General features: G+C 49.3%; 1 protein-coding gene across 13 annotated transcripts in view; it reads right to left on the reverse strand.

The window, feature by feature from the left end:
* CLCN1 (chloride voltage-gated channel 1) overlaps positions 1-24,972 on the reverse strand; it is a 37,039-nt gene that overhangs the window by 6,731 nt on the left and 5,336 nt on the right. For 5 of the 13 annotated variants that reach the window (XM_064575822.1, XM_064575826.1, XM_064575824.1 and 2 more), the window contains exons 2-20: positions 22,990-23,110; positions 22,435-22,566; positions 21,739-21,867; positions 21,358-21,491; positions 20,117-20,194; positions 19,014-19,092; positions 15,011-15,136; positions 14,627-14,711; positions 14,337-14,438; positions 13,953-14,037; positions 13,557-13,706; positions 8,401-8,470; positions 8,108-8,218; positions 5,453-5,666; positions 5,076-5,209; positions 1,847-2,091; positions 1,434-1,545; positions 1,013-1,089; positions 724-762 (exon numbers count right to left, since the gene is read on the reverse strand). In XM_064575822.1, the coding sequence (XP_064431892.1) occupies positions 724-762; positions 1,013-1,089; positions 1,434-1,545; positions 1,847-2,091; positions 5,076-5,209; positions 5,453-5,666; positions 8,108-8,218; positions 8,401-8,470; positions 13,557-13,706; positions 13,953-14,037; positions 14,337-14,438; positions 14,627-14,711; positions 15,011-15,136; positions 19,014-19,092; positions 20,117-20,194; positions 21,358-21,491; positions 21,739-21,867; positions 22,435-22,566; positions 22,990-23,110 (2,223 nt within the window). Of the gene's footprint in view, positions 1-723; positions 763-1,012; positions 1,139-1,433; positions 1,546-1,846; positions 2,092-5,075; positions 5,210-5,452; positions 5,667-8,107; positions 8,219-8,400; positions 8,471-13,556; positions 13,707-13,952; positions 14,038-14,336; positions 14,439-14,626; positions 14,712-15,010; positions 15,137-19,013; positions 19,093-19,678; positions 19,758-20,116; positions 20,328-21,357; positions 21,492-21,738; positions 21,868-22,434; positions 22,792-22,989; positions 23,111-24,972 lie in introns of those variants that run through there. The other 8 variants (XR_010406713.1, XM_064575831.1, XM_064575829.1 and 5 more) reach the window with 7 other exon arrangements.

Genomic DNA, 24,972 nt, shown 5'->3' on the forward strand with positions numbered 1-24,972 from the left:
ATGGACTCTTGTTTCTCTGGAACCCCGGGGTCTGTTCCCATCAGGACTGAGATCAGGATCAGGACCGCCCTGCGGTCTCCTCCAAATCACTGCTCCACGTCTGTCCGCTCCTCATAACCAAGCCCATTCAGGGCTGGATTTTCTCTCTCACGGACTCAGTAACTACCTTTTTTAGGAAATAGGTGTTTGTCCCAATGAGACACCGCTGTCAATATTTGCCCTCTGCTTTCGGTTCTTTCCAGTCTTGCTTCCTGGCATTTCCTAGTTGTCCACGGTCTTGGGGCCCTGCCCAATCGGCTTCGTAACCTCCAGCAGGCACTGACCATCTTAGTTTCCATGCTGCTCTTCCACATTGTTACGTGTAACCACTGGCTGCCCAGTGCCATCTTACTTCAGGTGAAGCTCATCCTTCCTGCACAGCCTCTGCCTGGTCCAGGACATCCCTAATGTCTAAAAGAGCTAAGGCTCATCTTAGCACTTTGGTCCCACCTACGTGTGGAAGCTCACAACCTTTCTCTTCTGATCCCTCTGAGACCACCACTATGTTTCCCCCACCTCTGAGCGATGGGCCCGTCCCTCTCTCCATAATCATGTCTTATTCCCAACGTCTCAAAGTGCTTTCTGGCCTGGACTCGCATCTTACTCTTACAACAACACAATGAAGCAAATGAGCAATGTCTTCATCAGACAGAACGATCCACCCCGGATGGCTGTTTCTCTTACCTCTTCAGGTGGCATGTTGTCCACGAAATCCATTGGCTCCTAGAGAAGAAAGCCACAGGTCTGAGTTCTCTCCTTTTGTCCCCATGGCAGCTGTGGTCCCCCTGGCCGTTAGCAGACCTCACAGGCCAGGGCCACGGATGCCTGCTTTCTCCTGCTCATCATTCCCACCCTGTGATGAAACTTCTCTGTGCTGGGACCTCCTCCCCTCTGACTTAAGGACCATGGGTTTCTCAGTCCTCAGATGCATGCCCCTTTCCCTGTTCACCCTCCACAGCACATCTGCTCTCACCTGGGTTGTTTTCTTTGTGGGGCGAGGTCTGCCCAGTAAGCAGCGCAGCAGGGACCAAAAGACAGAGGGTCTTTGACCTGAGAGGAGTGGCGAGCGGATGGAAATGGAAACAAAGTCGTATCTGTCCTGGGAGGAAATGGCGGGGGTGGGGGCAGGGGCTCTGGAGGGGCCCCTCACACTTTGCCACATACAGTGTGTTCTTCCCAGATGCCTCACCTCCACAGACACCTTCTGTCCTACCCCCCCAAATCAGCCCTTGCCCCCACCCCTTGGGGCAGTAATATGGAGACTCCATGATTAGGACTCCCTTCCCACCCACCCCTGCTCTCATCCCTCCTTAGAGGAGCAGCCCTTGGGTGGAGGAGAGCCCAGAGAGAACCCACGAGGCATGAGTGAGGGTGCATGCTGGGAGAATCGTCACCTGCAGGCTGCGGTGCTTCTAGCTGCTGTTTGTGGCTGTGCAGGGGCCCATTGGACTCTTCGGGGGAGAGTGGGGCAGTAGGAAAGGGGTGAGGAGGAGGGAGAGGGAGCAGCTGTAAGGAACAGTAAAAATTCTCAGTCCTGGGTAAGAGGCTGCCTAGCGCTTTCCTGCCTTTATCAGCTAGTGTCCCGGGAATTCTCTCTACATCCATTTGCCCCCACACCCGTTCAGATTTCCTATATCCCTTTGAGTTCTCATGGGTACCATCATCTGCAACCGGATCTCCTTCAGTCCCTGGCCCCCAGGGCACTGGGCTCTTGGACTTTCTCAGTGACCAGGATCCCGTCTCCCTCCTCCTACTTTCCCTTTGCCCCACTCTATCCTGCTCCCCCAGACCGTCCCTGCCTGGTCACCTCGGGCTTCCCAGAGAGGTCCTCGTCTTCATCCTCATCCACAAAGGCAAAGGACTCCCTCCGGCCCTCGGGTGAGATGCCTTGGTGTCCCTTGCCCGCTGGCCGAGGCTTTCCGTCGAAGGGCAGCTCAGACAGCTTCCTGGCCATGTCCTGGGCTGCCCGCAACCTCCGCTCGGGGCACAGGTGGCGCTGAAGGAGGGCCTGCAGCTCTGACCGCTCCACGGAGCCCAGCAGGATCATCGAATCTGGAGGAGAGCCCAGCTCAGCCTGAGGGCCTGCGCGCGATGCCCCCGCCCCCGCCGCCACTCCGCAGGATTGAGCCGGGGACAGAAGCCCAGCACCCCTGCTTCTTTTTCCAGCTTTTACCATCTCTTCCTGAAAGCTCATTTCAAACATCTTCCAGGATTGACCTCACTCAATCCCTTTTATTTCACTCATTTCGCACTTAGAGACCCAACTGATAGTATGCTAACTGGTGCTAATTTGTACTTACTTTGATGCAGCCCCTCCTTATACAGGCTGTTGGTAAACAGGGGAACTTGGTAGTAAGACAGCTAATCAACCCTGTCTCCAGAAAACTTCAAAAACCATTTATATAGACTGAGATGTGAATATACTTTGAAAGAAGTCTACAAGGATATCTGATGTTTAATCACTTAAAAGACTGGGTCCTTCTAGGATATAAACAGAATGCTTACTTTTCCTGGGGAGGTCTTTCATATATGGAAATTCTGCTACCATAACGAACATTTTTGTCGTTTTAAGCCCATAAAATCGGGGCAGTGTTATTAAGATAAATCTTACCATCAGGTCTTAGTCGTAATTATGATAACCCTGCACCTCACTGGCTGTACCCCTGCTCCAATGAAAAGCCACTGCTTTAGAGACCACTTACAAAGTATTTGGGATCTGGGGAAAATATTAAAATGAATCTAACTTGAACAACGTGGACTTTCTGATTATTGGAAATCAGGAACTAACAAACTTAATGGCTCTAAATGGCCCTACTTGATTCTTCTTAATTACATGAATCCAAACATTGGGCAAGTATTTATTTAATATCTAGTAAACACCTAGGAGGCAGTCTGAAGGAGATAGAAGTTATAGTCTCTGCTCTCAAAGAATTCCCAACCTAGTGAGACATAGATATAAACTCCAATAAGAAATAATACAGGGTGGGCGCCTGGGTGGCTCAGTTGGTTGAGCAACTGCCTTCGGCTCAGGTCATGATCCTGGAGTCCCGGGATCGAGTCCCGCATCGGGCTCCCTGCTCGGCGGGGAGTCTGCTTCTCCCTCTGACCCTCCCCCCTCTCATGTGCTCTCTCTCATTCTCTCTCTCTCAAATAAATAAATTAATTAATTTAAAAAAAAAAGAAATAATACAGGGATGCCGGGGTGGCTCATTCGTTAAGCATCTGCCTTTGGCTCAGGTCATGATCCTGGGATCCTGGGACTGAGCCCCATGTCTGGCTTCCTGCTGGGGGATGGGTAGCTGCTCCTCCCTCTCCCTCTGCCTCCCTCTCCCTCTGCCTGCTGCTCCCCTTGCTTATGCTCTCTCTCTCTGTCAAATAAATGAATAAAATCTTTTAAAAAAAAAAAGATACAGAGCAGGACTAAGTGCTAAAGGTGGACGGAAAGGATGGTGAAGGAAGTGACATGAAAGCACTGCTTTAAGACCATTCATTCCATAAATAAATAAAAATAAATTTTAAAAAGGGGCACCTGGGTGGTGCAGTTGGTTAAGTGTCTGACTCTTGGTTTCAGCCCGGGTTATGACCTCAGGGTCATGAGATCGAGATCTGGGTCAGGCTCTGGGCTCAGTGTGGAGTCTGCTTGGATATCTCCCTCTCCCTCTGCCCCTCCCTCCTGCTCTCTTTCTCTCTGTTTCTCTAATAATAATAAATACATCTTTTAAAAAATTAAAAAGAAATAATACCATTCACTCCTTCATACAGAACAGTTTCATCTGTCCCTCAATTTGGGCATTGAAGAACAGCTACCATTTAGCTAAGTAGCCAAGAGAACCACCTAAGGGGCTCCAGATTTACAGCTAAGCCTCACTATTCATGAATGCCCTGTTTGCGAATTTGCCTTCTGGCTAAAGTACAGGTATTTGTAAACCCCAAATCAGTGCTCCAGATGCCTTCACTGTCATTCACAGACCTGCGCGAGCCAAAAAACCACTGGAGCCTCCCCCTGCACATCTTCCCAGCTGAGGTTAGAAAAGTGACATTCTCTTCTTGTCTCAGACCTCATATTATAAACCAGCATTTTTTTTCATAGTCCACTGTGATGTGCCTGATGGAGAAAATACGCCTGCTAGGTAAGCTTCGTTCAGGCATGAGTTGGAGCCCTGTTGGCCATGAATTCTAGTTAATGAATCAACAGTATATATTAAAGAAGGTGTCTTTAAAGAGAAACACACATAAAATAAGTTTATGCATTCATTGGTTGAAGAAAATGTGACCAGAGGAACATAACCCTGTATTTTCTCCAGGGCAATGTGTCAGTATAGTCTCTCTAATTCATTGTTAATTGTGACTTTAGAGAACATAGCTACAATGACTAATGAGCATCGGCTGTAGTTCTCTAATTGGATTTTTTTTTAAGATTCATTTATTTTATTTTTTATTTTTTTAAAGACTTTTATTTATTTGACAGAGGAGACATAGCAAGAGAGGGAACACAAACAGAGGGAGCGGGAGAGGGAGAAGCAGGCTTCCTGCTGAGCGGGGAGCTCAATGTGGGGCTTGATCCCAGGACCCTGGGACCATGACCTGAGCTGAAGGCAGATGCTTAATGACTGAGCCACCCAGGCATCCCAAAGATTCATTTATTTTAGAGAGAAAGAGAGAGCAGGGGGAGGGGCAGAGCGAGAGAAAGAATCCCAAGCAGATGCCCTGCTGAGCATGGAGCCCAATTCAGGCCTGATTTCATGATCCAGAGATTACGATCCAGAAAGTACCACCCCAGCCGAAATTGAGTCAGACGCTCGACTGAGCCACCCAGGTGCCCCTCTCTAATTGGATTTTTAACTATCTTCTTTTGCTTGTGTTCTGGCTGTATTGTTCCTTCTTGAAGATGATTGTGTTCCCTAAGGAACACAGGCTGGGTATCCTGTGGCAGACTGGGTGGTCCCTAAAGATAAGCCCATACTTCAGTGCCTCCTCCACCTCTGTGGAGCCCTTGTTCAGGAGCTCAGGAGTCTGCTTCCTTTCTTCCCACTGACCTTTTGAATCAACCAGTGGTAAAGTCTTGACCGTGGTGGTCTGGAGCAGGGTTCGCAATTCCCCGTATGTGCAAGTGGCTGAAACAAACTTCACATCACGTACCATGATGTCCTCAACAAAGATGGTAAATTTGCTATGGGGGGAGAAGGCATGGGGGGTTAGCCCCACCATATGCTTGTTCCTTTGCTGTTCCTTCCATTCCTCCCGTGAGGTTTGCCATGCATTCCATCACTCGTAATATTCATTAAGTCCATGGGAATATCAAAATAAGTAAAAGGCAATGTTTCCAAATGTTGATCCTAACCTCAGTCTCAACCTCAGAAGCTCCCGCCCCTCACCCCATCCAGTCTGAATTAATTCCAGCTGGTGCCCTGACCTGAGCTGGTTCCAACCAAGGTCAGGCAAGTAGGGTAGCTTCTTGACCTGGATGATGCTGTCATAGAGAGAGGGCTGCAGGCTCTGAGCCACCATGTTGGCCAAGATGACAGCCACCATCATGGGTAAGATGTGGGCAATCTGACCCGTTAATTCGAAGCAGATCACAGCTGTGGAGACTGTGTGGGATACTGCACCAGTCAGCGCTGCTGCCCCTAGAATGACACAGGAATGTACCGGTGGGTTAGGGCTGCCATTCTTGGCATGGAGGGCAAGTGGGGATGTGATGGCAGACAGGATCCTGGTCAACGCCAACATTCCTGACATAACCATCTGTCAAGAGTGGGGGCTAGAAAACTGTTAGCAAATCATTTTGATCTCATTCTATGTCCTTTGGTAATTTACAAGATCATTGCGTGTGCCCAAGTTTTCATTTGTAAAATGAAGATAGTGATGTCCTATCTATTCCTTGCTTTTGAAAGTTTGGATCATTCTTTTTTTTTTTTTTTTTTTAAGTGATCTCTACATCCAACATGGAGCTCAAACTCACAACCCTGAGATCAGGAATCACATGTTCTATTGACTGAGCCATCCAGGCACCCCAAAAGTTTTTTTTTTTTTTTAAGATTTTATTTATTTATTTGCAAGAGAGAGAATGAGAGACAGAGAGCACGAGAGGGAGGAGGGTCAGAGGGAGAAGCAGACTCCCCGCCGAGCAGGGAGCCCGATGCGGGAGTCGATCCCGGGACTCCAGGATCATGACCTGAGCCGAAGGCCGTCGCTTAACCGACTGAGCCACCCAGGTGCCCAAGTTTGGATCATTCTTAACTGAGCATTCTAAAACCCAGTGATGGCATTTTCCATTGGACCCCAGGTTTTGATGCCAACAATTTATGAGTGAAGAGAGTCAAAACCCAGGACTCATGCTGTGAACTTGGGGTAATGACAGCTGCATCAGATCCTGATTCTACAATTTCTCAACTGTATGTGTAGAACTTGATCCTTCTGGAATCCCATACTCGCATCTCTAAGGTAAAAAAGGTCATTAGGGCGCCTGGGTGGCTCAGTTGGTTAAGCGACTGCCTTCGGCTCAGGTCATGATCCTGGAGTCCCTGGATCGAGTCCCGCATCGGGCTCCCTGCTCGGCGGGGAGCCTGCTTCTGCCTCTGACCCTCCCCCCTCTCATGTGCTCTCTCTCTCTCATTCTCTCTGTCTCAAATAAATAAATAAAAAAAATTAAAAAAAAAAAGGTCATTAAATAAGTTGTAAGACACTTGCAGATCTAAAATGTTATGATTCTACGAACTCTTCGAAAACAGAATCTTATTTGTTTTTAGTTATGCTCTCCCATCAACAAAAATAGTCACTAGAAGGTATACATGAAAAGAGAACAAGAAAAAGACACAAAAGGGCGCCTGGGTGGCTCAGTCGTTAAGCGTCTGCCTTCGGCTCAGGTCATGATCCCAGGGTCCTGGGATTGAGCCCCATATCAGGCTCCCTGCTCAGCGGGAAGCCTGCTTCTCCCTCTCCCACTCCCCCTGCTTGTGTTCCTGCTCTCGCTATCTCTCTCTCTCTGTCAAATAAATAAATAAAATCTTTAAAAAAAAAAAAAAAGAAAAAGACACAAAAGAGAGGGGCACAATTGATAGAGCATGTGACTCTTGATCTCAGGGTCGTGAGTTCAGGCCCCACGTTGGGTGTAGAGCTTACTTAAAAAAAGAAAAGTCACAAAAGGGAAATACTGGGAGGAATAATTCTACAAGATGGTACACATGATATACTTCAGAATATAAACTGTCACAGGAGATATGTATCCTGGGAAATGTCCACCAGGGAGGATGGGGTGATACCTGAGAGTCATGAAGATGGGGAATAAGAGCAAGTGACTCTTACTGATGAAAGAGGCTTTCTTAAAGGTCTGTGATGGGGGAGTAAGGACAGCATATGCACTGGAGAGCTGCCTGATTCTTCTATATTTAAGGGAGGCATGGTCTTAGATGTTACGGGGTTTTTGTGAAGAAGAAAAGGAGGGCAGAGGCATAATAATTTTGAGGATTATACTGGCCACTGTATTTGTTAGACAGGGTTTTGGTTGGATGGGATTGTGGATTTAATGAGAAAAAGATTATCACAGATTCTCAGAATGTTAGGGCTGTAAGATATCTCAGAAGTCATTTTACAATAAAGAAACTCAGGTGCAGAAATGTAGCTAACTTGCTCCACAGTCATCCAGGTGACAAGTGGCAAGGATGAGTACAGAGCCCGTGTTTCTTAGCTCTTAGTCATGTACTCTTAAGTCCTGTCAGCATTAGCACACCTGCAGTTTGAGAGTATCCAAGCCAGTCACCTGCACTGTTGATTCTATGATTCTTTGGAAGGAAAGGAGAAACCCTTACCAAACATTCAGACACAATCTTAGGTGCTTTCGTTCTTATTATCTCGTTTAATCCCCATAATCCCTTTTCTCATAAAGAAACTAAGGCTCAAAGACGTTCAATGAGAGCTAATGAGAATCAGAGCCAAGGGTTGATTATTTGAATAAAAGTTGAATCAATAGCATAAAATTAAGCATTGTGTAGTTTGTCTGGAATAAAGATGTCATGGGAGAGTTTGAGTGCGTCTGGTAGGGGTTACCGGAGGGTGGAATGTGTCTCACCAATTACTGCATAGCCCCCGGGTAGGATCTTGTAGATGATGTCATCAAATAGGATACCATCAGGGAATAGCATGGCCATGATCTCTCCTACCAGCCTTCCAAATGCAGCTCCTGGAGGAAAGACAAAAGAAAGGAAGGTGTTGAAAGATCTGAGTTCCTTATCCTCTATATTTCAGAGCCTCCTTGGCATTAAGACCAAATACAAGCCCCCGGCATTCCAGGCCTTTCCTTAATTTGCCAGTACCCTAGATTGCGACTATCAGCAAGATTCCAGGCTTCCCATCAGAACTTACCGAGCACAAACACAGGCATGAAGCCTCCGCAGGGTATAGGCATAGTGGTGGCCACGATGGACATCCAGAACTGGAGTAAAAAGAGGCATCAGGACACCCTCTCAACTCTGCCCAATATACTCCACTCCCTCCCCACTTCCAACCCTCCCTCTTGCCTCAAGAGTCACAGAAACCCTGGGATAGCTAATCCTTCCGGAAGCCATCTTGTCTGCACCCCTCCTCCAGAACCAAAAACGTGGAGTACTCGGCTCAGGGTAAAGACCACCAAAAACAATACTATAAGAAAGTTCCTCCTGATGATCGTTTCTACTTGGAATGACTATATTTGCCTTCAGGCAATCTAGAACAAGGAGTGGAGCCCCTGACAACACCTGTCACTGCTCCAGAAGGGTTCTAGCCTATACTATACCCTCTTAGCCCAAAAAGGTCACCTCAGCAGAACAGCCTGAAACTTCTGAAGCTGGAGGATATCTTTTCCTGGTCAGATTGTGTTTCTGAGAAAGAGCCCAGCTCTAAGTGGCAGACATCTTAGAGTTTTAGTGACTTCCTATGTGAGTAATTTAATGATATGGTCATCTAGAAACCCACTTATATGGAAACCTCACAAGGGAACCTGGAGTGAAGACTGTTCTGCCTGAGTCATTTCCTTTAGCATCACATCACATTAAACAGAGGTTCAAAAGATCAGATCTATCCTAGCCATATTGGAAGGGCACACTGAGAAAGCTAGCCAGTGTAACAGAAAAGATCTTAAAGGCCAACTCTGTCAGGTAGTATTCCAACAGAAATCAGGACAATTTTAGCAAAAGCAACATGTACATTCTGTGGCAAAGAATGTGGAAGAACTGAGAAATAGAGTGGAAAAGGAGTATTGGTTGAACTTTTGAAATATCTGTAAAAGAAATAAAAATATGAGACACAACATGTAAATTTAGAAACAGGTTTATATGTCACTTCCAAAATAAGTAAGCCAATCTTACAAAAGGATCTCAAACTCACGTGGTGAAAGATGGTAGCAGCTAAATCAGAACAAATCGAAATATTTGTAATTGAAAATCTGTACCAAGTGCATTGTAAGCAAATGAGAAATACATTTTTTACTTTTCTGAACCTTAGAAAGATTCCCTTGAGCCAGGGCTGATGTCAAGAGGCCATGACAAAGTCTTCATCCCAAAAGCTCTGAGATGAGACAAAATGTATACTTCTTCATGTCAGAATATGACCATGTAGAACAGCTAAGAACTGCAAAGTCAAATGTACATATGAAGAGAATATAGACGAGAAAGCCTGGAGTATAGGGCAACTGTGTGTCTTGTTTTCTCTGCCTGCTCTCAGCCCTGGAGTGGTGCTCATCAACGCAGGTAGGATGTAGGTAGGTCACAGGGGAGGGAAGGAGGGAGGAAGGAAAGAAAGAAGAGAGCCTGGTCAAATAGTGTCCATACAGCACAGAAAAGGCTTCTCAGAGCTACTATTTGCTGAAACACCCAACAGAAATGCTTGTTGGGTAATTTGTTGAAACTGCAGATAACTAGACACCACGTCAGTCTACATGGACACGGAGTTCTGGGCACTTGTAACTTACTTAACTTTTGCAAATGATTGTGACATAACAATTGGAGACCCTTTGAACTATTCTGTACCATCTCTTTGGAATAAGCACATGAAAGCCGTAATGGATTTTGTAGGCTTGGGTTAATCTGAAAGCTCCAGTAATACAGCTTATAGGTGGCTGATAGGTCTGATTTCAGAGGATGAATTTGGGATTATCCCCCAAGATATGTGGAAGAACAGATGAGGATCAGAGGGCACTGAAGTGATCAACTCCTAAGGACAAAGAATGATATGAGGCTAGAAAACTTTTTGAGCTATTAGCACACGAAAGGAAAGATCCAGAAGCAATGTAAATAATGTAGAACACAAATAACTCCCAAGAATTTCAACACCCAATTCTAGAGAACTGGGAAACTAGAGACCATCATGACAGATTCCACTTCATTTAGACCCTTGACAAGGAGTGTTATGGAGAATTCTACAGAGCCTTCAGGCTATGCTGATCAGTGATACTAGATAATAACATTAGGCTTATTAAAAAGCAAAACTGAGCGGTTGTAATTTTATTCATACCCATTGAGCAGCTGCTGACTTACAACATGATGATACTTCCCATGTCTTAAGATTGAGGAAGATGGAAGTTCCCTTCATCAATAGCTGAGAACCTTATCTGCCTGTCCGGCCACCACCAGAAGCCCACACAGGCTAAATTTCAAACCAGACTGTGGAAAAATAGTTCTAGTCACTTTCATATTCTAATTTGGCTATATAGCCTATTACCTACACTTAGGAATAAATAAAGGGATGGATGCGTATGTGCCCAGTAACAGAAAAGTGAAAATGCTGGAGGCAGTGATAATCAGACAATATCACGGATTTATAGGAACGAGTGGTGTTACATTTATAAATATTATGGAATGGCATAGGCCTGATGCAAACTGTGGGGCTTGAAATACAGCCCAGGAAATATGTGAGTTTCTTCCCCTGTTATGCTTATGATGTAAACATTATCAAGGATGTGACTCAGTGAGAAATTACTAATAGCAACATACAGTTGAGTCCTGCTATATAATCCAAGTAGGCTTCTCAGGATAAACTTTAATCTGTGAAGTCAAATCCAGCTATATACTTGGGAATCTGGGGAGGTGAGGTGAGGTGTAGGGGAAGTGTTGAAAAATACACGGTATTTTGTTTCTATAAAGCTTTGCAAGAGCTTGACATTTTAAAAGTATGTATGATCCCAGAGTTACCATATAGTTCAGTCTAGAGGAACATCAGGAAAACACAATCATTATCCTTGAACAATAAATTCTGAGATACTATCAAAGCTTGGACTTGGTTACTTACAGGAAGCTGGGATTTATAAGTTAGAGAAGAGGAACTCTGTATTGAAAGCCCAAAAGTCAATTCCCTAACAAGGCACTGAGAACTTATTTACAATGAAAATATCAAATCTTTTGAAGAAGACATAAAAAAGACCTAATTAATAAAGTAGGCGTACAAAATATGGAAGCTGCCGACCCACTGAATGCACATGGAGTGGAATGGGAAAGAACATGCAGAGATCCAGCTTTTAGAAACCCAGAGCAAATCCTGAGAAGGTAAGTCACAGAGTTGGAATCCAATGTGTCAAGCACCTGGTGTTTTTAAAGATTATTTATTTATTTATTTATTAGAGAGTGAGCAGGAGAGAAACAGCATGAGAGGGGAGAGGTTCAGAGGGAGAAGCAGGCTCCCCGCTGAGCCAGGAGCCCGATGTGGGACTCGATCCCAGGACCCTGGGATCATGACCTGAGCTGAAGGCAGTCGCTTAACCAACTGAGCCACCCAGGCGCCCAAGCACCTGGTGTTTTTAATCACAGGATCCTTGACAAGTACATTAAAGGAACAGCCAAAAACAAAGACATTTTTTTCGGGGCACCTGGGTGGCTCAGTCATTAAGCATCTGCCTTCGGCTCAGGTCAGGATCCCAGGGTTCTGGGATCAAGCCCCGCATCGGGCTCCCTGCTCAGCAGGAAGCCTGCTTCTCCCTCTCCCACTCCCCCTGCTTGTGTTCCCTCTAGCTATGTCTCTGTCAAATAAATAAATAAAATCTTAAAAAAAAAAAAGACAACTTTTCAACCATAAGCATGAGATTTGCCAAAGTTCAACAATCAAATATTATCTATTTGGCACATGGTAGGTGTGTAATAACATTTATGGAATAAATGAACCCATAACAGCTATCATATTGTAAATATAACTTAGTGACTCATATCCTGGGAAAATATAGATTCACAAAATGTATCATGAATAAGTGAATAGCAAGGTATTCAAAAGCATGAAAGTTCAGTGTGGACAGACTTTTGAATGAGAACCCTAATATACAGAGGAAAATGTTGGATCATTCAGGCAAGACATACCATTCGTAATAACGCAGTCACTGAAAAAGAAAAAAAAAGGAGAGGGGGGGAAGCAGCAATTGTAATAGATGTCACAACCGGGGGTGGTAGAAAAAAAAAAGTCTTTGTATAAAGCAGTGACTGAGAAGCCAATGAAGACGTGGTCCTTGATGGACAGACATGGAAGAGGCCAGCTTTGGCCTCCTAATTGAAATGAGGAGAAAATGACTGGAGAGTGGCAAAATCCTCATGGCCTCACCACCAAAAGAGGGAATAATAACATGTACAAAAATTACTTATAGGGTGGGGCGCCTGGGTGGCTCAGTCGTTAGGCGTCTGCCTTCGGCTCAGGTCATGATCCCAGGGTCCTGGGATCGAGCCCCACATCGGGCTCCTTGCTCAGCGGGAGGCCTGCTTCTCCCTCTCCCACTCCCCCTGCTTGTGTTCCCTCTCTCGCTGTATCTCTCTCTGTCAAATAAATAAGTAAAATCATTAAAAAAAAAATTACTTATAGGGGCGCCTGGGTGGCCCAGTCGGTTAAACGTCTGATTCTTGATTTTGCTTCAGGTCATGATCTCAGGGTCGTGGGATCAAGCCCCATGTCAGCCTCCATGCTCGGCAGGGAGTCTGCTTAAGATTCTCTCTCTCCTTCTCCCTCTCCATCCCTGAGCTCATGCACACGTGCTTTCTCTCTCTAAATAAAGCCTTAAAAAATTATAGTCACTAATAAAATTGAGTTAAATATTTAATCTCTTTGGCAGTTCTAGAAAAGAGATTACCCACTAGTTGGAGAAAAATGGATATGCAAATCGTCTAAAGATGGATAATTGGATACAGGAGAATGAAGTACCTAATTATCTAATATGTGAGGGGGATTTGGTTAATTTAAGTCAGATGTTTACACAGTTATCTGTATAGCTCAACCCTGTCTCGTCCTCATTTACTAGGCTGCTGTGATGTCTTAATCATTTAGCAAGTGGAACCTTTAGCAGGCTTATGGTAATTATGGCAACATTGCTAAGTTGACATGAAGGGAGCAATTAACCCAGATATTGGCTTACTTCTATAGGTGAGCAACTTACCTAGGCTATGGTTTCACAGCTATTTCTCTTTAGGTTGGACAAAGCCCCGATGAAGTTGTACCCTCTCCTACCCTATGCAAACTGTGTGTTCCAGGTTGAAAACAGACAGAAGCTTAAGGGGTCAGGAGTGCACAAGGAGTACCTTCATGATAAAGAAGAGGAAGATGATGATGACCACGTTGACCTGTGGGTGGATCCACACGGCCGACTGGCCCAGGCTTTCAGGGTCACCCACATGCTTTACCCACGTGTTGTTGTCAAACAGGGTACTGATGGCTTCACGAGGCATCAACTATGAGGGGAGGAAGCAGAAGGCGGCAGGTCTCCAAGGAGGTCGGGTACTAGGGCTTTGTACAGAACTGCTCTACCAGTCTCATTGTTCAAGGGGCTCTCTTGCTCTTCTCTCGGGGAGAGGTTCTACCCTCCGGCTTAAAAGCGCTCAGAAGCCTGAGGGATGTCTGCGCTGTGGCCCGGCCCTGGCGGAGTCCCTGTCATGTGCTCAGTGACCCGACCGCCCCCCAGACTCCTTGGAGCTGACCTCTCCAGCCATGAATTGACCCATTCCTGGCGGAAAGGTGAATGAGGCGATGACAAAGGTGACTATTCCAGGATACAGCAGGCGGCTGAGAAAGAAACAGAGCGGAACCCCGCAAGTTAGCCCCGTGGACGCCACACTGAGCTGGGAGCTGGGCCCCGGTAGCCCGCGGCAGCCTCAGCTCTTTAAACACAGAGCGCTCTTGCCACCAACGCGCAACCTTTGAGGGGCGGGCCACGCCGCTCGCTCCCTACGGAGCATCCGGGCTTCTGTATTTCACCGCAAGCCACCTAAAGGCAAGGACGGCCTTTGACAAAGATTAAACGGGAGGGGCTCGTGGAGAGAGCAGAAAGGACCCGGGTGGGACCCAGAAGGGCAGTGACTCACTGCTTCGCCAGAAACCGGCTGAGGGCCTTGTTCTTTCGGACACCGAGCATGACTTGGCGATGCAGGTACACAAATACCGCTCCCAGGAAGCCACAGCAAATCCTGAGGGCGGGAGTTGTACAGCCATGGACCCCTGCTCCCGGCCCTGCCCGCGGCGGGACGAACAGCAGGCGGCCGCCCTCCCTCTCCGCCCTCCTGCCCGCAGCGATTCACACTCTGGCCCCACCTTCTTCCAGCTGGGGCCCCTTCCGCCCCAGCCGCGCCCCGCCCCAGCAGCCGACCCCACTGACCCGATGACGGCGAAGGCGGGGAGCTCCTGCAGGTCAAAGGGGAAATCCATTCGGAAATTGGTTCTGAACAGAGCAGTGATGGTGACTGTGGGGTGCAAGGGCCAGGCATCACGGTGGGAGCGCCGCAGAAACCCGGGGGGAAGCGGAAGCCATCAGCCGCGGGTCCGCTCCTTCCTCCCTCCCGGGCCGCCGGCTCTTCTTCCACGGAGTTCCCAGGGTTTAGGCCTGAACACTGCCCTCCTACACCATGACCTAGGTCTTTGCCCTATATCCTTGGGCCTCGGGCCCTCTGCCCGAATAACGCCATCCATTCCTGTTCTAAACTGCCCCAAGGAGCTTCCCTGCACGCCCGGGTTCCAGCCTCCAGCCCCGGCCGCCCGTTACCCGCGTCCTTGTTCCACACGGCCAGCACGCGGAAAACGAAGGCGCTGAACGTGGCCGCAAAGAAACCTCGCCAGTAGTTCCGCACAGCAAAGTACGTAGAGGTGACCTCGATGCTGAACAGCACTCCTGCGGGGCGCGGAGGTGGTCAGGCGCAGACAAAAGCCAGAGGCTCCCGCCCACACTCCCCGCTGCGGGCCTGAGGTGCTTTTGCTGAGACCCGGATCACGAGGGACGCAGTAGTGGGAAGTAACGGTCTCCTGGAACCTCAGGCTCTAACCCATACAGTTGCTCATGCTGGCTAGGGATGTGGTCCAACAAGATGCAGAGAGGAGCGGCGGGGATGGGGGTGTGGGGTGGTCCTCAACCCACCACCTAATACCATGCCTAGTACGTCAGCAGGGCTTAGTGTCTGTTCTGTGGATGAACAGGAGAGGAGAGGACGAGAAGGAAAGACAACACAAGAGAACAGAACGCGTGAAATTTCAGAAAACGGACCAAGGGTCGGGGGAATTGGGGGCAGGGAGAGCTACCAGCCACCCCTTCTTCCCCTGCTCCTCAAATCGCAACAGGTGAGGCAGCTGCGTCCTTGGGCTAAAAGGACGATTTGACACAGTCAAAAGCAGGTGGAGCAAGTCTCTCTCCTTTTCCTGACTAGTAATAAAACCAAAGTCAGCTTTGATTTGTTGGGGTGTAAGCTATCCAACTTATGAATATTTTACAACCATTTTTGAAACCCTAGGCTAGATTTTCTTTCCTGCGAGGTGGTTCTGGGATGCTTTCCCTAGCAGTCTGTCACTGTATCCTCAGGAATGAGAACTGATTTTAATATTAGTCTGAGCCAAACAGAAAATGTGCTGCTAAAAGCAAACAAAGCCTTACAAACACAAACAGCTTTTGGAAACTCTCTGGTCTCCGAGGTTCTGCAGTATGGCTCTTTCCTGCCACCCTGAATATTCTCTGTTCCCCCGCTCGGGCTCCTTTGCCTCTGCCGAGGCCAGGGCCTTGTCCTTGAACCTGATCTTGCTACCCAGACACACTTTCTCAATTCCATTTATGCCCATGGCTTCATCTGCCACCTCCATGCTACTGGGTAGCAAAGCGATCCTTTCAGCTCGGTTCCTGAACTTCAGACTCACCGATCCAGTGGCCTATTTGGTATCACCTGGACATGCCACAAGAACTTCAAACTCAACATATCCAAAGTAAAACTGGGGGTGCCTGGGTGGCTCAGTCGGTTAAGCGTCTGACTCTTGACTCTTGGTTTCAGCTCAGGTCACGATCTCATGGGTGGAGGGCTGGAGCTCAGCACTCAGCAGGGAATTCTGCTTGAAGATTCTCTCTCTCTCTGCCCCTTCACCCCCCCCCAACTCTCCCACTCTCTCTTTCTCCAAAATAAATCTTTTTTTAAAAAAATAAAGTAAAATTGATCAACTCCTCCAGACCTCTTTCACTTCCTATATTCCTTGTCTTGCTTACTAGCACTGCTGTCCATCCAGTTTTCTTTGAAATAAACTTTGGGAGCTGGCCCCAATTCCTCTTCCTCTCTCATCCTCTATAACCTCGCATAAAATCAACCTCCAGGTCCTGTCAATTTGACTTCCTATTGCCTTTATGTAGCATCCTCTTCTCTCTCTCTCCTCTGCCTCCATCCAGTTCCATCTCTCATCATCTAGCATCAGGGCTATGACAATAGTCTTGTTGTTAATCTTGGATGAATCCTGTTAATCCACAGGCCAGTTTTATTCCGCACACATTTGCCAAAGGGATTGGACAAATGTGCACAGCTTGTCATGCCACTTTCTCGGTCAGAATTCTTCTGTGGCTCCCCTTCACCCATGATAGCATTTCCCAAAGTCCACCTATGATACACTATAAGTCTCATGAGAAGTTCCTTGCAAAAGGGATTCTGTGGGAAATGCTGTATTTGAGCCATAGTTTGCATATTCACAATGCCTGCCAGGATATCCAACATTCTGATAACTTTCCCAGTTTAAAAAAACTATCTGTTTAACATAGTATTTTCTGACTTTTTGACCTTGGGACCCTTTCATATGTTACATCTATTAACACCATGGAGAACTGTGCTCTGCAAAACACATTTGGACAAAGTCTAGCCTGGAGAACAGAATCTACATTCTTGTGCGTGGCCGCTGAGGACCTTCATGATGCAGCCCCATTTCCCTGTGCAGACTCATTCCAGTTCCCCTGCATCCTCTAGCAATTCTCTCATCTACTGTGATTACAGCCCCCAGTCCTCACAGTCTTCCTTGCACTTTGCTCAAGATGCCCTGGAGACACTTTGAGCAGGCTGTGAGGATCGGTTTGTCTGCCCAGCCACCCTTTCAGCTGCGAGTGCCTGGGAACACAGGATCCAGCACAGCATCCAGAGGGCAGATGATGGAAGCAAAAGGATGTTTGTCATTTTAGCAGAATGTTGAATCAGATTTCTTTCATCAGTGTAAGGAATTAAGAGTTGGCTATATAGCAAATAAATTGCCTTACTAATTTTTTTCTTTCAGGATTATTCTATGATCATAAAAAAAAAAAAAAAAGAAAAGAAAGAAAAACAATCACATAAAGCTACCTGCCAGGACATTTATTACTTGTACTCAATATAAACATCCTGAAAATAATATCTCAATTTTTCAGTCCTGAATCTTTTCTCGCATCAAGAGGCATGTTTTATCTATAACTCTCTTATCTTTCCTATGTTCTACACTGGACCAAGAGAAACCTTCCTTGTTCATCCTAGAAATTCCAGTTTTATACAGAAAAAAAAAATACAGATTCTCTTCATTTTAAAAGAATCTGGCTGATTAAAAACAAAAATTTAAAAAGTCTACCTGTCTAAAAATGTTTTTTTGATCTTCTGGATTTGTAAAGTGAAAAGAGTAAGTAAAGGTGAAAGTGGGTATAAATGTAAGCGTGTAACGTCTAACGTGTACAGAAACTCAAACACACACCTCACTGTGGGGACTAGCGACTTCAACGACAAGAGCTGAGGCCAGAAGTGCAGATGGGATGCTAGCTGACATGATCTCCCTGAGCTGTGTGTGCTGTCGCCGCATCAGGACAAGTGAGCGGGACGCACTTCCATTCACTCTGAATGCTTATCCCTACGTCATTCCTGAGCCAAGTCATGTTAGCTACCTGAACACTCCTCTATGAAGGCACTGATGACATTCTCATAATTGAAAAGATACCTCTCACAGCAGGTGTGTTTAAGAAGCATAGGCTTTACCTGCAATTTCGTTTCCCCAGCTGTCAACTTGATGTCCTTTTTATCACCAATGAATGATCCATGTAATCCCCCCCTGTGTTAATCCCGTTACAGCTCACACTGAGTTGTAAATAAACAAGTACAACTGCTTTCTGTGCCCCGACCCATTTGTTAGTGTTCCAGGACAAAGGTAACAGTCTGACAATCCACCCTTTGCCTTCCACGTGCAGAAAGAGCTAACCTCAGGTTTGAGTTACTGTCAGGGAGCTATGGGGCTCTAAGTCCCATCCGCAGCCCTCGTGAAAGCTGACCATGAGTCCAAGTAAGGCCCACCTACACCCCCGTGTCCTGGTAACATGCACAAATGGAAGTTTTCCCTTGGAGAACAAACTACGGAGAGTCTCCTGGTAGAAGATGTAGTAGTAAGTGGAGGGCAAACGTCCAACGATATCGACAGGCTTTATTTATGACAAGGAGGGGAACAGGGAGGCTGCCTGGGTTTTCATTCCTGTCTCTTCCACTCGCTCGAGTCCCTTGCCCTCTCTGTAATCAGTACTCTCCTCCCTCTCCTCCGCACTGTGGGTCTCATAAGGCTTTTAGCAAGAATGAATGTAGAGAGATGCTTAGAACATCACTTGCACATAGTAAATGCTCAGTAAAAGTTTGCTATTCTTGTCATACTTTCGTTTTAACAGGTAATATCGCACTTGGGGATGCTGACAAAACCTGGCCGGGGAGCCAGCCCGGGCAGTGGACTGATGTAGGAGGGGGTCAATCACTTGCCTCCAAGTGGCGTCCCAAAGCAGCAGCCGACTCCTACGGCGCAGCCCACCGTCAGCATGTCAGTGTAATAGTATGGCTGCTACTAGGGGACAGACAGACAGACAGACAGATGGCAGGGGCAGGGAAGGGGGCAGAGAGGAACGGAGAACAAGCAAGGGTGGGGAATAAGGCGGAAGGAGAGGCTTAAGTCACAGGGAATCAGAGTGGCCCCCTCTCCCCCAGTGATTCCCAGGCCAAGAGACACTCGGTTAGTTTGCAAACAGGAAGTGACCTCATAGCGCAAGGCCAAACATAGAAAATGAAATAAAGATAAATATGTGGAAGGTATGTCAGCCACTAAGTGATCATCAGAGAGGGGCTGGAGATGGGGACACCCCGGACACGAAGTGTTAGTGGCAAGAGAAACAGAAAGGACTTCAGACCAACGGTACCAATAAAGCCTGCATAAAACAGCCACCAGCCGCCAAGGAACACATAGCCCTCTGGTAGAAAAGTACGTGCACCTGCAGACCAGGGGCTGGGATCCGGGTCGCTCCTTGAATGCCCGCCCACTAGTCCCTTTGGCGAGCATCCGAGCATCCTGTCCACCGCAAAGCCTAGGCAGCCACTCCAACCCCCTTCCAAGTCGTGCTCGGGGAACCGGATAGGGAGGAGGTGGGACTTGCCTCCGATAGGGGCTGCAAAGCAGCATCCCACGCCCACCGCGCAGGCCGACACCAGGAGATCAAGCTGCCCAGACACGGTCTGCAACAGAGAAGCACGCAGGACGAGGAGGGTAGAGGGCTGGGGCAGGCAGCAGTGCTCATGAGGGGTGGGGTCTGGGCCAGGAAGACAAGGGGACAGGGGTAGGCAGGCGGGCAGCAGAGGAACTGGCCAGGGTGCAGGCCCGGAGCAGGGGCGCAGGTCAAGAAGGGAGGGGCATCCTGGACGGCAGCTGCAATGTGTGGCTGGGGTAGGTGGGTCGGGGATGTGTGTGGAGGATAAGGGAGCGTGGGTTAGCGCAGTGCCCCACGTCAGCATCACGGCCAGCCCAGCGCCAAGGCAGCCCTCCCGACACCCTGAACACACACAGCCCCTCCCTCATCTTACTTCCTCAACCTTACCTCATAGACCCCACAGAACATCGACATAAACCTGCTGAGGACAGCGGCACAGATGCTGGCGATGTGGACAAAGGGGCCCTGGGAGAGAGAAGGAGGGGCCGGGTCAGGGGCCGGGGCCCAGATGGGAGGCTGCGTGGCATTCCGCGGACAAGCCTGATGGCTCCGGGCACTGAGCTAGGGCCCGAAATACAGCCGTGAGCAGCAGAGGGTGTGTCCTCAGGAACTGCAGCCCGAGAGGAAGGGAGGGGGCGGACCAGCCTTTCAGCGACGCCCCGGAGGAGAAGATGGGGGCGGGGGGGGGAGGAGGAGGCAGGACAGACAAGGGTGCGATGGGGGGCTAGAGAAGGCGCGCTGGCGTCACAATTGACTAGTGTCTCCACTGAAATGAGGTTGTGAGCCGCGTGCGTGTCAGAAGGAAGAATGTTCTGGGCTGAGGGAACAGCAAGTGCGGGAGCCCTGGGACAGGAACCGCTTGTGTGGTTGAGGGGTGGGAAGAGCTTGTCACCCAAACACAGTGAACGGGCGGCGGGGGGGCAGCTTGGGAGGACCGGAGACCAGACCGAGAGAAGCCAGATCAGCACAGGTCTCCCAGGCCCCGGGAAGAAGCTGGGATTTTATTTTAAGAAGACTGGGAAGCCATCGGTAGTTCCGAAGCAGATGTCAGCGAGTACTGATTGCATTTTGAAAAGACTGGCTGCCACGCGGATCCCGACTGTAGGGACGCAAGAATGCACAGGAGCGGAACCTTGGGAAAAGCACAGTCCCTCTCTGGGTCTGGGCTTCTGCATATTAAAACAAGGAAATTGGTCTGGAGTGTCTCCATGGTAGTGGTCCTCAGCTGGGGGAGATTCTCCACGCCCCCCCCACCCGCCCGGTGCCGGGGACATTTGCCAGTGTCTGGAGATACTCTGATTGTCAAAACTGGGGGGCACTATGGCATCTAGGGAGTAGAGGCCAGGGGTGCTGCTAAACCTCCCGCAATGCACAGGACAGCCCCTCGGAACCAAGAATTATCCAGCCCAAAATGTCCACAGTGCCCAGGCTGGGAGACTCTGTTCTAAGTCCCTACCAGCTCAGATGCGTCTGTCATTCTGCCTCAGGACTAGGACCTCCCTGAGTGTTGATTTCCCCTCCCTCGTGCCCCCTGGCACTGGCTCTCCCCGCGCGCCGGCCCCCACGTCTGCGCCTAGAGCTCCCTCTGGGCTCAGTGCTGCCCCCTGCTGGAGTATCGGTGGACCTACCTCCTTCCCTACAGGAATGCCACTGCCCAGCCCCGCAGTCAGGGCCACAACCTTGGCCACAAAGGCCTTGAGGGTGAGATATTCCTTCAGGATGACCCCACGGAGTATTGTTTTCATTTCAGGGATTCCAGAGCCTACAATGGTCAAAGAAGGATTATGTGCAACTTCCAGCTAGAGGTTCAAAGGGAGATGAACGTCCAGACAGTGGACGTGGTGATGGGGGTGGGTGGGGGGGAGAGGCAGTGGTGGGGGGATGATGGCAGAGCAGGGGAAAGGGCCGTCAGTAGGGCTGGGAGAGGGAGGAAGTGGACTGGAAAGGTCTGCAGGCCAATGAGATTGTGCTGACCACATGACACGGGGAGGAGGGGGCGCAATTCTCACCAACAGCCTGGGGAGAGATGAGGTGGCAGAAGAGGGCACTGAAGAGGATGAGAGTTAGTGGGAAGGTGACCCAGACCAGGTACTGCAAAGGCAGGTTGGGCTGCATCTGGTAATAGGTCCACTTGTAGGCTGCAGAGACACGGGCCCGGGCTCAGTCCCAGGGTGGCAGGGATGTCACCGCTCCCCCACAGCCACAGCACACCGGTGTGCCGCGAGCGTCCTCATGCTCCAGCAATCCCGTCTGACCTCATGAGACAGTACTGTTCTCATTGCGCACGGGGGAACCTGAGTTGTGAGCGGTGACGTGACCTGTTCAAGTTCCCACCTCTTGTAGGAGGTGGGGTCCGCGGCAATGCTGCCAAGCCCTCTTGAGCAGGCACATTGTTAGAGGCTGTGCTGGTTTGCCCGGGACTGAGGGGTGCCTGGGACTCAGGGTGGTCAGTGCTCAAACCAGAAAAGTCCTGGGAAAATGGGGGATGATTTGGTCACCCGATTAGAGGGGCACTGTCAGCTTGGGTGGTAGCAGGTGAAGGGGCAGGAGAAAGGGCTCTGGGTCCAGGTTTGGTCTTGTCCTGGGCCAGATCTCCTCTGGGCAACACCCCCTCCCAAAACACACCCAACGTGTCCTAGGTAGGAACTCGAGAAACAGCCACCGTGCAGGGAGAGGCTGAGCGTGAAGGGCCACGGTAAACCTACCCTGAAGGCTTTTGGCACTGACATAATCCATGCTCCAGCTAACCAGAGCCATAAGCAGTCCCAGGAGCACCAGAAAGATCCAGTCTTCTCCTAATTTTCTTCTCACCACATGTCCCAGGCGGTGCACACAGCCTGGGAAGAGGGAAGGGCAAAGAAGGGCAGCTATCCCGTCACTACTCTGGGCTCTGACTGAGGACTGGAGCCGAGGACTGGGGTGGGGGTGGGGGGTGTCTTGCTCTATGGCTCATTCACCAAGCTTCTTTCCGCCTCTCTGCTGGCTGCTGCCCCGCCCCTTCCGAAGGCGCCCCAGTCCAATTCCCCATGGGATACTTGAATGCCTTCTAAAACTCTTGTTTCCTGGGGGTGGGTGGGAGGGAGGGAGAGTCAGAAACAAGGCAAAGTGGGAACAGACAGGGAGAGATGCATTTCCTTGTTGCTTGGAGGAGGACTTCCATGTGGATGTGGGGAGGGTGGAGGGCGGGCACATCCCAGTTATTCTCCTAGACCCTGCACCTCCTTCCATTCCAGATGCCTTTAGCCCTGAGGCCCCATCACCTTGACATTTAGAATAGTGATCCTCATCCTTGCTGTCCACGCTCTCACTGGAGCCCGTCTTCTTGGGCATCCCTGGCTCCTGCTCCTTGTCTGAGAATTGCTGTTTGTAATGGCCATAAATCTGGACACAGAGACAATGGGAAATGTCTGTTTTGCTGGAGGTAAAAGGAATAGACAAGAGGGAAGCACATAGACCCACACGGAAAACAGCTTTTTAAAGTCTGAAGTAGTGACACGGGAACTCTGCTAAGACTGGACATTAGCGTCAATAGGTGTTTTGTATGTGGCTCAGCTTACAGTGCTTCAGCCTCTGCCTCAACTATCCCAGTTGCCCCCTTCTCTGCATGGGCCTCCCTCCTAGGAATCCTGACGTGGACCCGTGAGGACAGACGAGCAGGTGACTCTTGGTTTCTCTGTCTTGGTGTGTGTGGCCTTTCTGGAGGCCCCTCAGATGCTCTGTCAAGCTCAGAGAAAGCCCATCCACCTCGCCTCCCTGTGCTCCTGTACACCAACAGGAACCAGTCCCGGTAAGCGAGTTCCCAGAGCAGGATAACTAGGTGCTCAGAGTGTGGAGAGGGCAGAGCGGCACCCCTCCCATCAGGTAGCCCTCTGCTCTCAGTGTGTGCAGAGCACGCGTGTTTGGGGCAGGGGGAACAAGGGCTCTCACTGCTTTCCATCTGTCCTCCCCCCCACTGCACTGGCTCCATCGTCCGGGGCCAGGGTCAGGCCAGGCCGTGTTGCTGGTTCTGGGAGAGCCTGGGTAGGAGAGATCTGATTTCACAATATGAGCAGCAGAGTTTACGCCCCAGTTCTGGATAGGCGCACACTAACTGCCCGGCTCACGGCTGTTTCATATTCTGGGGTGAGGTTAGTGACCAAGGGAGACCGTGTGTTCCTCCCTGCCCCACCTGGCCCCCGAGAGCAGACACGACCCATGCAGCTTAGGGCACCTCCTTCCACCTGCCGTCTCAGTTGCCTCTGGCCCCAGGCAGGTGGAGGTGAGGGAGGGGGTACTCCAAACCAAACCCTGGCTGGGAAACACCTAAAAGAGCCAAAAGAGGGCTAAGCAGGGCATCAGAGTAGGGTGGGGGGAAGGGGAGGGAAACCCAAGTCTGAAGGGGAGGCTGTGTCTGGGATTCATGAACAAAAACACCGGTGTATGGAGCGGGGAGGCTGGGCATGGGAAGGACAGCTGAAACAATGTCAACAAAATACTGATAATTGTTGAAGTTGGGTAAGGGGTGCTTGGGGATTCATTACACGGGTCTATTTTTAAGTTTGACATTTTCCGTAATAAAAATTAAACAGAGAAAAACTTAAGTCCAAACCCCTCTTCTTTGCTTTCAGGCCAACTCCACTTCCGAAATTAATTTACCATTCCTTTCCAACACGAAGCTCCGTGCTAGTCTGCCTGGTTTCCTGTCACCAGAAAGTGCCTTTTACTTGTTTTCACTCTCCCCACCCGGGTAGGTCAGTGAACACGGGTGAGAGGAACCCCCTCGTTCTGGGCCAGGAGCAGGGGGTCTTTCTGTCCAATCCCATCCATTGTTCCAAGGCCAGGGCAGGCTCCAGCTTCCCTAGGAAGCGCCCCCCAACTCCTTCCACTCACCATCCCAGCCTCCCCTGACTGTCCCCACCCCCTACTGAATCCCCAGGGTTGCCTCATGTTGGAGACTGACTAGGACTGAGACGTGAATCCTATAGACTCTTGACCTGCAATGCTGCCACCCCTCAGTTCCCCACCCTGTCTAGATCCCACATCTAATCACTCCCGGACCCATCTTTAGCTAAAACACTTCTTAAAGTCTGGCTTCCCGGTCCTGACAGGATCCATCCTGTGACACTCCACAATCACATTTCCTCACTGACCCTCACCTCCATGTCTGTCCATGACCTCAGCAGCCTTCCTTCGCTTGTGCCCCCCATTTCCCCTTTCTAGATGTCTGCAACCCACCACTTCCCACTCCTGAGGGGGGTTATCCC

This window comes from Mirounga angustirostris, unplaced genomic scaffold, assembly GCF_029215605.1.
Source record: "Mirounga angustirostris isolate CCGP_5_RB_7025 unplaced genomic scaffold, mMirAng1.0.hap1 SCAF_12, whole genome shotgun sequence".
NCBI lineage: Eukaryota > Metazoa > Chordata > Mammalia > Carnivora > Phocidae > Mirounga > Mirounga angustirostris.